The sequence below is a fragment of the Phacochoerus africanus genome, chromosome 10 (assembly GCF_016906955.1).
Source record: "Phacochoerus africanus isolate WHEZ1 chromosome 10, ROS_Pafr_v1, whole genome shotgun sequence".
Classification (NCBI taxonomy): domain Eukaryota; kingdom Metazoa; phylum Chordata; class Mammalia; order Artiodactyla; family Suidae; genus Phacochoerus; species Phacochoerus africanus.
The window spans coordinates 31,391,317-31,406,984 of NC_062553.1; the positions used below are offsets into that span (position 1 = coordinate 31,391,317).

A 15,668-nucleotide genomic window follows, 5' to 3' on the forward strand; every position below is an offset into this window, starting at 1 on the left:
TAGACATCTGCTCTGATGGGATCTTGCGGGGGTCAGGGGGAGGGCTCCTACTTCTCTTCCATTCAAAGTTTGGTCTGGATGTCCCTGCCAGTGGTACCTAGGGACCTTCAACTGGGACGGCCCCCCCGAGCAGCACCACCTGATCTAACCCGCTTGGGACTCCTGGCATCTCAGCTGCGGGAGCTGCCAGTCTCGGATTACCGAGGGGAGGATCTCGGGACCTTGGGCTGTCTGTGGGCTGCAAGCCCAAGCTCTCCATCTGCTGCGTGGACAGCGGCAGATTGGGCTTGCTGTGCCCAGATCCTTCCCATTCACAAAGCGAAGTAGAAGACTGTGCTTCCTGGCTGGGAATTTATAGAGGCTTAGGGAAAAGATGAACTGGCCCCATTCCTGCATCTCCTTTTGCTGGATTTATTTTGCTGCCTCCAGACTGGGAGGTAAGAGGCTGGTGGATGTGTAACCATCTTGGCTCATCTGAGGCCACGTCTTTGGTGGGATGTGGGATGAGCTGGGAAACAGAACAAATGATCTAGCTACGAGGAAGTAATCTGCCTTCTTACTGACTTGTGCTGCTCCTGGTAGGGCGTGCCAGGAAAATGACTCCTGTGCACCCAGAGCTTGTCCCAATCTGCTGCTGGGTCATTCACATTGCTGGTCCTCGGTCTGTTGTTCTTTGCCTTGAAATACACATGACCCCGAAAGTTGATCCGGGTCCCTCTTTTCAAGCAGCCGTAGACACAGCAGATGGAAAATATGCTCAGAAGTTGTTTAACGACCTTTTTGAAGATTATTCCAATGCTCTTCGTCCAGTAGAGGATACAGATAAAGTCCTGAATGTCACGCTCCAGATTACACTTTCTCAGATTAAGGATATGGTGAGTAATATGTCGTGGTGACTCTTTGGGATGTTGTTTAGAATGAAGCTACCAGTGCTTTCCGAAGGGAATGTTTTAGCTGGGAATTTAAGAGGGAATGAGAACAAATTGTTCTTTGCGCAATCCAGTGGGAGAAGGAGACTCTAGGAAAAGAAAGCTTCCTGCAAAATTAATTTCACTAAATGTTGCCATTAACATTAGCAGACTTGGATCATCTAAAGAAAGGTGGTGTTACACATGACAGGTTCCATTTCTACAAAATGTGCAAAATCGGCAAAACCATAGAAACAGAAAGCAGAGTAGTAGTTGCCAGGGGCTGTGGGATGACAGGGAATAGTGGTTGCTTGATGGTCATAGGGTTTCTTTTGGGGGGTATCAATGTTCTGGAGTTACAGAGTGGTGATGGTTGCACAACCTCATGAATAAACTGCAAGCCACTGAATGATACGTGTTAAAATGGTTAAATTAGTGAGTTTCATGTACTGCATATTTTATCCCAATTTAAAAAGAAGGGTGGTGTTTTAAGAGGACATACCTTATTTAGTGCATATGTGTGTTTAATTTAATTCTTCTCTATGCTGTAGATATTTCTTGACTTTTTCATTCACGTGAATATCAGTTGACCAATTTTCAGAGCTATTTGGGCCGTTGATCCATGCAAAGATCTGATGATTTAAATGTTTGTCCACTTTTCATTCGGAACACCGAATCAAGCAGGAAAAAACATGGCCTTGGTGGTCAATCAAGGGGATAGACTGGGAAAACTCTTACTTATTTATAGGAACTAGGTTAGCCCTCTTGAATTCCTGTTTTGAAGGCAGGTGTTCTAGAGACAGTGTGTTGGGTTGAGGAGTCTGTTGGACAAAGTTAAATCCAGGTTAATTGTGCAGGATGAAAGAAACCAAATTCTGACTGCCTATTTATGGATCCGCCAAATCTGGCACGACGCATATCTCACGTGGGATAGAGACATGTATGATGGACTGGACTCCATCAGGATCCCCAGCGACCTGGTGTGGAGGCCGGATATTGTCCTGTATAACAAGTAAGTACAGGTTTCTCAGGAATGAACTCGTTGATGTAACAGCATGTAAGCACCATGAAAGAGGAATGTTCAAAACGTGCACGAAGCCAGTTCATATTCCTAGGCCCTGCGTGGTGGTCTTAATACCTCAGATAGTGAAACAGTCGGACATAAAACCGTAGAGTTACAGTCCCCCTTTTCAGGTGAGAAGCTGTATTAGAAGCTTTCTGGGGCTCTTGGAACAAAGTACCACAAACAGGGTGGCTTAACCAGCAGCGATGTACTGTCTCACAGTTCTGGGAGCTAGAAGTGCAAGACAAAGATGCTGGTGAGGTTGGTTCCTTCTGGAACTTTGAGGAGGACTCTGTTCTGTGTCGCTCCGCTAGCTTCATAGACGGTTGCTGCAGTCTTTGGTTCCTTGACTTGCAGAAGCATCACCCTAATCTCTACCTTCTTCTTCACATAGCATCCTCCCTGGGTGGGCTCTGTCTCCACATTTTCCCTTGTATGAGGAGACAGTCATATAGGATTAGGTGCCCATCTGACATCACTATGATCTCTTTTTATCCTTTTACATCTACAATGACCCTATTCCAGGTAAGGTCCCATTCTGAAGTGCCCGGGGCCAGGATTTCAACATGTGAACTTTTCCGAGACACAATTCAACCCATAATAGGGTGTTCCCTTGTCTGGGATCGTGTGTCAGTAATCCGAGATACTACTAAGATTAAGTCCGAATGGGCCCACTAGAAGCTGGCCTATGGATTTTGGACTTTGTATGGAGTGGAAGATGAACACAAGATAACCAGTTGGCCTCTTCCTGGTCCCAGAGCCAAGGGCCTTGGTAAATGGGTCAGTGAGGCTTAGGTTTCTCAAACTGTAAGGTGTGCATGAATCATCCAAGAAGTTTGTTAAAATACAGATTCTGATTGAGTTGGCCTGGGTAGACCTAGTGATTCTACTACATTTCTATAAGCTACAGATGGTAGTGCTGCTGGTCCATAGACCACACTTGGAGAAGGTCTGTCTGCAGCCTGGATTTTAATGTCGGTCCTACTCAGAGAGCTTGTCCAAGGGTCATGACCTCTGGAATCACAGCCCTGATCCTGCTGACCATTCCCCACTCTGAGTGGCCAGAGGAATCTTCCATATGCCTTCCCAAGCAAGACGACATCCACGTGCTGGCGCTTTATTATTCCAGTTCACTGCCTCCCTCAACACACATACACACACACACACACACACACACGTATGTAGAGAGAAAGAGAATGAACTGTGAATGTCTGTCACTCCTCCCACCCACAAGGTGCAGGAGAGTAATCAGAGAATTCGCTTTACATTGATCACTTATGGCATTCTGTAAGTTCAAAATTCTCCCTGGAAGACAAACAGATTCCTGGTTCTTCTCCCCCTCCTGCTTAAACAGGCTGAAGCAGTGACCAGCTCTTACTGCAGTGCTTCTTTCTGAAATGGCATGGTAACCTAAGTTGTCTGCCCCAGTTCCTCTTTATCAGAGAAGCCCGTTATGTACCTATGAGCTCATACCTGCTATGGCTTTGGTAAATTTTTTCCCCATTCTCTCTCCTCCCTCCCCTAGACGATTGGCCTTGAGATGTGTGCGTCCTGGTCCCCATCCCTTTCACAAATGGTGGACTCTTTTCACCACACTGATTAATCAACCTTTTTCTCTTCCTCCGGGTTGACTCTTTAGTCTTCTTTGCCCTCTTAGCATGGACAGTTCTGGCTTGGATCCTCTAATCTCCTGTGCATTTTCCTTCTCAGTGATGTCAGAGTTTTACCCTTTAGAGGTAACCCTAAACATAGCTATGGTTGGGTGTCATTTGCATTATTTTAAGGAACCAAATTGAGACTAGATGAGAATAGAGAAGAGTTAGAGGATCAGGCAGAGGAGGGACCCCAGTGATCACTGTTCCCCTCACCCTGGCTGTTCTAGCTGGATCCCTGGACCTGTAGGATCTTCTGACCCCTGATATAATATGACTACTTCTCAGAAACTGGTACAGAACCTTGTAGATCACAGAATGGATTTCCTGAGTGGTGGTAAGGAGAATGAAGATGGATATAAAGCAGGTGACCCAGTCCTATGTGATAAAAATAGCTTAGGTAGGTAGAAATTTAACATCTAGATTCACCATTGCTGCCTGAATCCATGGGTTAGACTTGCTAGGGAGTCATCAGCATGGTGATGAGCTGGTAAGCTACTTCATATAAGGAGTAGTCAAATTTATTGATGCTTAGTTTGGAAGGGAGAAGCCCTTAGGAAGATTTGATGGCTATCACAGGCAATTGTAGAGAAAAATAAGTAGAGAAAATTCCTCCAGAGGACAAAACTCAAAATAATGAGTGGAAGTTAAAGGGTTGTTTTGTTTTGTTGCTTTTTTTCAGGGCCACACCTGCGGCATATGGAAGTCCCCAGGCTAGGGGGCGAGTCGGAGCTGTAGTCGCTGGCCTACGCCACAACCACAGCGATGCAGGATCTGAGCTGCATCTTCGACCTACACCACTGCTCACGGCAAACTGGATTCCCCACCCACTGAGCGAGGCCAGGGATCAAACCTGCAACCTCATGGATACTAGTCAGATTAGTTTCCGCTGTGGCACAACGGGAACTCCAAAGGGTGTTTAAATTGCATTTTAGTGCAATTTAAAAAATAACCAGTGATGCATATATACAGTGGAATACTACTCAGCCACAAACAGAACAAAATAATGCCATTTGCAGCAACAGGGATGCAACTAGAGATTCTCATGCTAAGTGAAATAAGTCAGAAAGAGAAAGATAAATACTATATGACATCACTTATATGTGGAATATAAAATATGGCACAAATGAACCAATCTATAGAACAGAAACAGATTCACAGACATAGAGAATAGACTTGTGGTTGCCAAGGGGGAGTGGGAGGGTGCGGGTTGGACTGGGAGTGTGGGGTTAGTAGATGCAAGCTATTACGTTTAGAATGGATAAGCAATGAGGTCCTACTGTATAGCACAGGGAACTATATCCATTCTCCTGGGAAAAACCATGCTGGAAGACAATATAAGAAAGGAGATATATATGGCTGGGTCACTTTGCTGTATAGTGGAAATTGCTACAACACTGTAAATCAACTATAGTTCAATATAAAATTTAAGAAAATAATTTGAACAATGAATTTTCCCAAGAGATAGTGATTTCTTTAGCAGTGTAATGACTCAAGCAGATATCAGCTGTGTTATCAAATCAGTAAAGGAATAAATAAATTGGGACTCAAAGTTCTAGTGAGGTTGTTTAGTATAGGTAAATGGCCAATATAATGATTAGTATAAGAAGCTGCAAGGACTCCTGACATTTTTAGATTTGGTACAGAGTGGATTACAGAAATTTCAGATATGAGTTTATATGAGCGGGTTCTAACAGCTGCATTTTAATGGGCAGGTTTAATACTTGGATTTTAGACCTAGTGAGAAACTGGGTGCCCTGTTGTATTCAGAAAGATCTGGCTACATTTTAGATTTAAGTTTCACTTAAGTAGCTTAGATAATTGAAAGGATGGCAAAACTTTTAAGATGAGATTGGAAATAAAGGAAAGGGAAGAGGAACAGGTTTGGACAAAAAGATGATGAGTTTGGTGTGAGACCTGTTCCGTTTGGGAGACCAAAGGAACATCCACATGGAGACAACCAACAACAAGGTCGTAAAGGCAAGTTTTTAGCCTGGAAAGAAGATCAGTGCCAGAGCTATCAGAAGCCCTTTAAGCCCTTATAGTTTTGCTCAGAGAAGGAAAGAAACTGGCTGAGGATAAAGTTAGGGAAACTATTCCCTGAAGGAATTTACAGAGATTCCTTAGAGAAAATGGTTGTAGGGGTAGAAGGAGAACTGAGAGTTGCCTCATAGAAACCAAGGGAAGAAAGGCTGTCTAGGGACAACTCACGGTGTGACGTGCTTGGCAAGGGTTGATAGAATGGGGACTTAGAATAGTCTTTAGAGTTGCCCACTTGCAAGTCATGAGTGACTTTGAAAGAGCACACTTTGCAAGTTGGGAAGAAGCCAAATTGCAAGAATGAAAGCAAGACAGGGAAGTGAAAGCAGCACGTGTCAATCGCTCTTGAGAGCCATGCGCAGAAGGAGATGAGAGAGGTGGGAGGTGCCTGTGAGGAAGGGAAGTTGGCCGGAGAGACTCGGGAACAGAGTTGGGAAGGGATTCCAGGAGCCAGAAAGAAGCAGAGAGACCAAGAGAAGGGAAATCCTGAAAGAGACTTGGAAAGAAGGGAGTCAGGGTAAGGAAGAGAAGTTAGCCTGAAAAGGAAGAGAGAGACTTCTTTTTGACAGGAAGATAAGGGGAACCCGTGAAAGACAGAGACATTGGAGATGGGAGAAGGGATGGACCATGGCACTGAGTAAACAGATAAGGCTGTGCCGAGGTTCCAGGCACCGTCTGGTACTGAAGAAACGGGTGGCTTCTCACTGTTCTCGCCTCCGCCAGCCCACACTCCTCCAGTTCTGGGGATCTGACTTCTTATTGGCCCTTCTGGGAAAGGCCTCTCTGCTCAAGTGCAAGACGAAGATCAGCTCAGGATTGATGGGCTATAGAAAGGGAAGAGGAGCTGCTTGAAGGGCATGAAGTGTTGGAGGAAAGGGAAGATAGAGGAAAACAATTGAAATCATGCCTTAGGGCCATATTGCTGAACGCGGCTCTCTCGACCTCTGTTTTGAAATTTTGACCCTGTAATTGTTTTCATCTTCTAGTTGGGAACATGGAACCCAGTTAGAGGGAGGGGAAAGAGAAGAAATGCATATGCATTTGGAGCCTTACTATGTGTCAGGCAGTGACTTGGGGCTCTATGTAGTATGGTGGACAGAACAATTGCCCCCAAAGTGTCCACGTCCCAATCCCTGAAGCCTGTGAATATGTCACCCTACCTGGCAAAAGGGACTTTGAGGGTGTGATTAAATTAAGGAGTTGAGAGGAGATTATCCTGATGGGGCCTTACAAGAGAGAGAGGCAGGAGAGTCACTGTCACGAAGGAAGCAGAGATGAGAGTGACTAAACCAAAGAATGCAGGTGGCCTCTAGATGCTGGAGAAGGCAAGGAAATGCAGCCCTGCCTAAACCTTGCCTCTAAAACAGTAGAGATGCTACATTTGTGTTGTTTTAAGACACTCGGTTTGTGGTAATTCTTCTACAGCAACAATAAGAAATTAATAGATTAGCTTTTTGTTTAATATAGCAGTTTAAAGGAAACATTAAGGCACTATCACCTTTGCTTTTAACGGGGGAGTGATAGAAATGGAACTTGCTCAAGGTTGCAAAACCTGACCAAGTTTTTAACCCAAATCGCTCTGTGATGTTTCTGTGATGTCACTACCACTTTCTAAAGGAGAATGAGTTTTATTCAACCAACCCACTTACATACCTACCGACGGGTCTTTGTTAAACCCTTCTTCTGTGCAAAGCATTCAGTCTGTGTGTTGAGAGGTCAATTAGGATTTTAAGATTCAGTTTCTGACCTCAAGGAACAGTCCAGTGAGAAATGCATGTAAAAACTATAATTCAGGGTAAAAACGTAAACCCCTTATACTGTAGAAATAAAGTGCCAAGGCCCTTCAAAGACGAAGTGATTCCAGCTGCCCAAAGAGGTGAGCAAGACTTCTCAGAGGAATTGGAATTGAGGATGTATTAGATTGGTACACTCAGAAATGGGGAGGGGGAGGATATTATAGATAGAAGGAAGGTTTGAGTAAAAGAGAGAAATCCACAGGATCTGTTAGGGTTTCAGCCTTGACTGGTGGAGTATGAGGGAGGGAGACTGGGGGCAGACAGCCTCCAGAAGGCTTAATGGAGGGATGGGAATAGATTATGGAGCATCTAGGACCCTGAAATGAGGTTTGATGTGTTTGTTTATTTATTTATTTATTGTCTTTTTGCCATTTCTTGGGCCGCTCCTGCGGCATATGGAGGTTCCCAGCCTAGGGGTCTAATTGGATCTGTAGCTGCCGGCCTACACCATTAGCCACAGCAACGCGGGATCCGAGCTGCATCTGCGACCTACACCACAGCTCATGGCAACGCCTGATCCTTAACCCACTGAGCAAGGCCAGGGATCAAACCCGCAACCTCTTGGTTCCTAGTCAGATTCGTTAACCACTGAGCCACGACGGGAACTCCAGGTTTGATGTCTTTGGTGAGCCATTGAAGGCAGGGGAAGTGCTGAGCTGTAAAATGAGGTGATCAGAGAACCTAGGGAGATAAAAGAAGGTATTACTCATGAAGTAATTAAGTCGTAATGTCTTTAATCTCCTCTTGAGTAGCTGGAGTGATGTTTTCAGACAGTGGGCTTTGTTGAGTTTGGCCAATGGGGGGGGGCATCAGTGGGTAACTGGAGGGAGAAAATGGAATGTGATTGGCATATGTATTCCTTTGCTCCCTTCCTGTAGAGAGTTATTATCTGTCCCTTGCCAGAAAGGCGTAACACCTTCTGTGTAGTTACAGAAGATGAAGAAGGGCAAATTAGAGTTGTTTCCAGACTTTCAAGCCAGGGTGACAGGAGTGGCAGTCCACGGCCAAAGACACTAAAGTGATATGTACAGGGTAGTGAGCTGCCCGGGGTGAGGAACCTGGTGAGTTATCCTGGTAAGCAGCTGTCATGTTCCTCCTCTGACCTCCAGGGCTGATGATGACTCTTCCGAGCCTGTGAACACCAATGTGGTCCTGCGGTATGATGGGCTGATCACCTGGGATGCACCAGCCATCACCAAAAGCTCCTGTGTGGTGGATGTCACCTACTTCCCCTTTGATCATCAGCAGTGCAACCTGACCTTTGGTTCCTGGACCTACAATGGCAATCAGGTGGACATATTCAATGCCCTGGACAGCGGAGACCTCTCGGACTTCATCGAGGATGTGGAGTGGGAGGTCCACGGGATGCCTGCTGTGAAGAACGTGATCTCCTACGGCTGCTGCTCTGAGCCTTACCCGGACGTGACATTCACTCTCCTTCTGAAGAGGAGGTCCTCTTTCTATATCGTCAATCTTCTCATTCCATGCGTGCTCATATCTTTTCTGGCTCCCTTGAGTTTTTATCTCCCAGCAGCTTCTGGAGAAAAGGTTTCCTTGGGAGTGACCATCCTTTTGGCCATGACTGTATTTCAGCTCATGGTGGCAGAGATCATGCCGGCCTCAGAAAATGTCCCTCTGATAGGTGAGTTCAAGTATCTTACATTTTGAGTCAGTTTTGTGGTGACCAGGGTTGTATCTGTGCCTTTAAAATCATAGCAATTGGTCAGCTTCAAACACAAAACAGGATGTCGCATGTTTCATTGAGTGTCTTCAGTTGGCAACTTTGAACACAGATGTGGCTGTTGGAGACAAAACTGGTCTTGTGGTTTCTAGGTTTATGCAAAAGAGGAAAGGGAGCCATATGGTTTAGAGCAGTGGTTTTCAAAGTGTGGTCTCTGGACCCACAGCATCAGCATCATTTTAGAAATGCAAATCTTCAGGACCCACCCTAGATCAACTGAATTAGAAATTCTGGGGATGAGGCTTGGCAAACAGTTGTAACAAGCTTTCTGGGTGATTTTGACGAACTTTTTGTTCAAGTCTAAAAACCACTGGCTTGTAGTTTCCTCAATGGCCAAGCGGGTTAAGGACCCAACATAGTGTTTGTGTGGATGCGGGTTCAGTCTCCAGCCTCACTCGGTGGGTTAGGGATCTGGTGTTGCCGCAAGCTGAGACAAAGATCACAGATGCTGGTGGGCTCAGGTGTGGCTGTGGCTGTGGCGGAGGCCTGCAGCTGCAGCTCTGATTCAACTCCTAGCCTGGGCACTTCCATATGCCTCAGGTGTGGCCATAAAAAGAAAACAAAGAAATAAAAATAAAAACCACTGGCTTACAGGTTAAGGCCCTGATTTCAAGGTCAAAGAAATCTGCATTGGAACGCTGCCCTCGACATTCTTTCCTTGATCAACCTTAAGCAAGTTACTTAATCTTTGAGTCTCTGCTGCATCATCTGCAAAGTCTATGTAATTGCTACCTCATTGTGCTGTTGCTTAGCACAGAACCTGGCATATGTGAGCAAATAGTGACTATTATTATCTTATCACATCACAAGGGATTTCTTCTTAGGAAGAGTGGAAAACATGATGGAAATGATGAGCCAGATTTTTAAGCCTGCCATCTACTCTTTTGTTGTTGTTGTTGTTGTTGTTGTTGTTGCTATTTCTTGGGCCGCTCCCGCGGCATATGGAGGTTCCCAGGCTAGGGGTTGAATCAGAGCTATAGCCACCGGCCTACGCCAGAGCCACAGCAACGTGGAATCCGAGCCTCGTCTGCAACCTACACCACAGCTCACGGCAACGTCGGATCATTAACCCACTGAGCAAGGGCAGGGACCGAACCTGCAACCTCATGGTTCCTAGTCGGATTCGTTAACCACTGCAGCACGACGGGAACTCCCAGCCATCTACTCTTGATGGAATAATTCTCAACCTTTGCTGGATATCATAGGTGTGGGAGAGCTTGGTAAAAATGCAGGTTCCTATACCCAAAGTTGCATTTTTTTGTGTTTGTTTTAGCAATCTTGGGCAAGATTTGGGAATCTGAGGTAATTCTAAAGTAGGTCACATTTTCAAAAATCTCTGATAATGAAATGTCCTTCTAGGAGAAGTAGGAGGCTAAACCTTGGCTGCCATCCCTGCCTTCTCTTTCCCTTACCTACCTTGTCCTGAGAGTGCTCCTAATACCTTTAATACCTACTTCCTGCCGCCAAGGATAACACCCAGATCCAGCATCTCTATCTCAGTGACTTGCTGTGGTAATAGATGCTTGCCAGAATCAGAAGCCAGACTTGGAGATCAAAGGAATATTATACTGCCTCTTTACTTTCTACTGAATCCAATATTACCAAATATTCAGAGGTTACTACATTGGTTTCTCTGGAGAGTTCTTTCTTGTTATGTCTCTCCAAGCAAGACACACACACACACACACACACACACACACACACACACACACCTTTCTGAGGAATAGACACAGAAGGTACTCTCCTTCTCACTGCCACTAATAAAGAGAAAGAGGTGTACTGGCACTTTTATTACTTCTCCTGAGGTGGATATGATTGACAGTGATGACATCCAATCATAACCCTATTTGGGGCAGGATACTTTGGCAGATCCCTCCTTCTTCTTTAGCAGTGACATTCAACAGCAAACTGGCTCTGTTTCAGGACATATCTCAAGAATTTTGCAAGCATTACTTTTTCTGTTTTGGTGATAACATGAAATATATCTTTTTAGGAAGGGTGCACACAAATCTTGAGAGCATTTATTAATAATCATTTTATTATTTGCAGCACCTATGAAATATAGTTCCAATCTTATAGAAATGTGTTTACATTTTTTGCATTAAGTGTAGCATTTGATCTGGGCTATTGACTTATAGCCTTTCCAATGTCAAGAAAAATTCCATTATTTTTAGTTTACTCAGTGCTCTTAACAAATAATAAACAGATGACAAACATTATCAGATGCATTGACTTCATCTGTTAAGATAATTGTGTCAGTTTTTTACCCCATTAATGTAGTGAATTACATTGCAGTTTTCTGATGTTGAACTAAATCCTTATCATGATGAATTATCAATTAAAGACACCATAGGGCTTAATTAGCCAATAAATTTTATGAAACTTTCTCAAATGTGTCTATAAATGAAATGGCCTTAGTATTTCCTTTCTTGTTACTTTTGAAATCGAGGCTAAATTTACTTCATAAAATGAGCTAGGTAAGCAATTTTCTCTCTTTTCTATTTCTGGAACAACTTGTAAAAGATATGTTATCTGTTCCTTTTTAAAAAAAATTTTATTTATTTATTTATTTTTATTTTTTTTGTCTTTTTGCCTTTTCTAGGGCCACTCCTACGGCATATGGAGGTTCCCAGGCTGGGGGTCCAATCAGAGCTATAGCCGCTGGCCTGCACCACAGCCACAGCAACTCGGGATGCGAGCCACGTCTGCGACCTACACCACAGCTCACAGCGATGCCAGATCCTTAACCCACTGAGCAAGGCCAGGGATTGAACCTGCAACCTCATGGTTCCTAGTTGGATTCATTAACCACTGAGCCACGACAGGAACTCTATAAGTTATCTGTTCCTTAAAAATTTGGTAAAAATCACCTGTAAAACCTTGACTCGAGAGATTTTTTGAAGGTGGGTGGGTAAAGGTATTTGATTAATTCCTATTTCTATTCAAGTGTTCTTGTTTCTTACACTAAATTTGACATCTTATACATTTATAGAAATTTCATCTAGGCTTTCATGGAGCTCCCATCGTGGCACAGTGGTTAACGAATCCGACTAGGAACCATGAGTTTTTGGGTTTGATCCCTGGCCTCGCTCAGTGGGTTAAGGATCTGGTGTTGCCATGAGCTGTGATGTAGGTTGCAGACACAGCTGGGATCTGGCATTGCTGTGGCTCTGGCGTAGGCCGGTGGCTACAGCTCTGATTCCTACCCTGGGAACCTCCATATGCCACGGGAGCGGCTCAAGAAAAGGCAAAAAAGACAAAAAAAAAAGAAAGAAAGAAAGAAATTTCATCTAGGCTTTCAAATTTATTATCATATAGCTATTTACAATATTATTTCTAAATTTCCATTCACTTATTTTTTCTTTTGTATCCTTTTTCTTTCTTCTTTCTGTCCCTGTTCTGTGAATAGCCTTATCAAAGATTTATCAATTTTCTTACTCTTTTCAAATAGCTTGCTTTTGGTTTTGTTCATCTTCTAGGTTCTTTGTTCTATATTTCAAAAATTTGTGCCCTTATCTTTGTTGTTCCTTTCCTTAATTTTCCATTTTTCATAAATATTTGCTTTATGCAATCACATGTTAAAGACTAACGGTGACACAGTATCTCCTTTCTTCCCCAGTAGTAATGACCTTTCATATTAATGAGGCCCAAAGGCAATTCTGGTAACTGGCCCAAATCATTCATTGTTGATTTATTTGTTTATTGAAACTGGAAGTTTTCTATATTGTAATCTCAGCAAAACTTTTAACTCAGGGCAAGGAACAGTACTGAGAACTTTACGTGTATTTTCTCCATGAAGCTTTACCATATTCCTATGAGTTAGGTACTATTATTACAGTCATTTTATAGAGAAGGGAGCTCAGGCTTACCAGGATTATCTAACTTGCTCCAGGTCACAAGGCTAGTGAGCGACAGAGCTGGAATTTGAACCTAGTTTTATTCCAAGTCTATACTCGTAACCATTAGTGTATACAGCTTCCTTAGCAAAAAAACTGTTCTTTCCTTTGTGGGTCAAACACGAGGACAGCTTTACCCTAACGTGGTTATTGTTCTTCTCCAGGCAAATACTACATAGCCACAATGGCCTTGATCACCGCCTCCACCGCCTTGACCATCATGGTGATGAATATCCACTTCTGTGGGGCCGAGGCCCGGCCAGTGCCACACTGGGCAAGGGTGGTCATCCTGAAATACATGTCCAGGCTCTTGTTTGTCTACGACGTGGGTGAGAGCTGCCTTGGCCCTCGCCATGACAGGGAGCGGGGCCGCCTCTCCAAGGTTTATGGCCAGCTTCCAGAGCCTGATCTGAAAACTGCCAGAAACAAAGAGCTTCCCAGAAAGAAGGAAAGGATCAAACTTGTAAAGAACGACTTGAGGTACCCGGGTGAGACTCTGCAGGATGCTGACAGCTACTGTGCACGGTATACAGTGTTGATGAGGAATATCGAATACATTGCCAAGTGCCTCAAAGACCACAAGGCCACCCATTCCAAGGGGAGTGAGTGGAAAAAGGTCGCAAAAGTCATAGACCGATTCTTCATGTGGGTTTTTTTCATTATGGTGTTTGTGATGACTATTTTGATCATAGCAAGAGCAGATTAAGTAGCATTTGGTGTGTGGGGATAAATCAATAAAATTCTCTGTGATCTGTTCTCAGGTTTTTCCAAGACCGAGAGATCTATATCTACATATACACACACATACACAAATATATATATCAATTAGGGATTAGGTTGTCTTTACTTAAAAAAAAATTTTTTTTATTTTTTCTTTTTATGGCTGCACCTGGGGCACATGGAAGTTCCCAGGCTAGGGGTTCAATGGGAGCAGCACCTGCCGGCCTACATCACAGCCACAGCACAGCAGGATCTGAGCTGTGTTTGTGACCTACGCTGGAGCTTGTGGCAACGCCGGATTCTTAACCCACTGAGTGAGGCCAGGGATCAAACCTGAATCCTCATGAGTACTAGTCAGGTTCTTAACGCATTAGCCACAATGGGAACTCCACATGTTGGTTATATTTTATATAAACCTTAAGGATGAAGTCATTCCCACATTTAGCCTTTGATTTAAATAAGATCATCAGCAAACTGGGCTTATTTATTCATTCATTCAATTATTCACCTACGTATGAGTCTGACTCCCCAGGCCTTTTTTTGGCTGTACTCACAGCTCATGCAACTTCTTGGGGCAGGGATCAAATGCAGACTGAAGCTGTAACCTACGTCAGAACTGTGGCAATGCCGGATCCTTAACCTGCTGTGCCACAGTAGGAACTCTGAGTCTGACCCCTTTTGTTCTTCATTAGAATTCTGTGAGCTAGGTGGACAGGTGTTTCTGGTCATCTTTCTCAGATGAAGAAACTGTGTCAGAGGAAGGTGAGTGCGAGGGACCTACCTCCCCATCCTATTAGGCGAGGAGGAGAGTGGAGATATAAATTCTTAGTGTTGTGATTTCAGGGCAGAACTGCTAAAGCCACGCTGCTTTTGGCTGTGACAGGGCATGATTTAGGATGGGAGTGACTGAAGCATTCTCATTCTTTTCTTTCTTTCTTTCTTTTTCTTTTTCCTTTTTTTTTTTTTTTTTTGCTTTTTAGGGCCACACCTGCGGCATATGGAGATTCCCAGGCTAGGGGTTGAATTAGAGCTGTAGCTGCCAGCCTACACCACAGCCACAGCAATGCAGGATCCAAGCCACATCTGTGACGTACACCACAGCTCACAGCAATGCCGGATCCTTAACCCACTGAGCGAGGCCAGGGATCGAACCTGTGTCCTCATGGATGCCAGTCAGATTTGTTAACCGCTGAGCCTCAATGGGAACTCCAGGATTCTCATTCTTAATTCTGAATTTCTGCCCTAAATTACTTCCGATGCTTCTCCACTTTTCTCCTTCTTTCAGTCAAATGTGTCTTCAAACTCCCTTAACTCCCGTCTTGACTAATATGATGATCCTAGTGCCAGTGCCCATTCTCTAACTTCTAACTCCTCGACTATGATCTTACCAGTTAAAAAACACACTGGAGTTCCGATACAGTATCCATGAGAATGTGGATTTGATCACCGGCCTCGCTCAGTGGGTTAAGGATCTGGTGTTGCCACAAGCTGTGGTGTAGGTCGAAGATGCAGTTTGGCTCCGATGTTGCTGTGGTGTCGGCCGGCGACTACAGCTCTGGGAACTTCCATATGCCACAGGTGCGGCCATAAAAAGGAAAGAAAATTAAAAATATATGAAAATTTAAAAATAAATAAAAACAAACCAATAAATGAACAAAAGTGGAGGGAAGAGTTCCTGTTGTGGCTCAGCGGTAATGAACTGCACTAGCATCCATGAGGACGCAGGTTCTATCCCTGGCCTCACTCAGTTGGTTAAAGCTCTGTCCTTGCTCTGAGCTATGGCGTAGGCCAGCAGCTGCAGCTCCGATTCAACCCCCAGGCTGGGAACTTCCATATGCCACAGGTGTAGCCC

The 15,668-nt window shown here is 44.2% G+C and overlaps 1 protein-coding gene across 2 annotated transcripts; it reads left to right on the forward strand.

Moving 5' to 3' along the window:
- Positions 1 to 244: 244 nt before the first annotated feature.
- CHRNA9 (cholinergic receptor nicotinic alpha 9 subunit) lies at positions 245 to 13,852 on the forward strand. Of its 2 annotated transcripts, XM_047798821.1 has the most exons (5): positions 245 to 437; positions 730 to 875; positions 1,766 to 1,920; positions 8,569 to 9,101; positions 13,261 to 13,852. In XM_047798821.1, exons 1-5 carry the CDS (start codon positions 374 to 376, stop codon positions 13,800 to 13,802), a joined length of 1,440 nt encoding a protein of 479 aa, XP_047654777.1. In that variant the 5' UTR covers positions 245 to 373; the 3' UTR covers positions 13,803 to 13,852. The 2 variants fall into 2 exon arrangements, with proteins under 2 accessions (XP_047654777.1, XP_047654776.1); XM_047798820.1 differs by lacking the exon at positions 245 to 437 and having other exon boundaries at positions 449 to 875.
- The last annotated feature ends 1,816 nt before the right edge of the window (positions 13,853 to 15,668 follow it).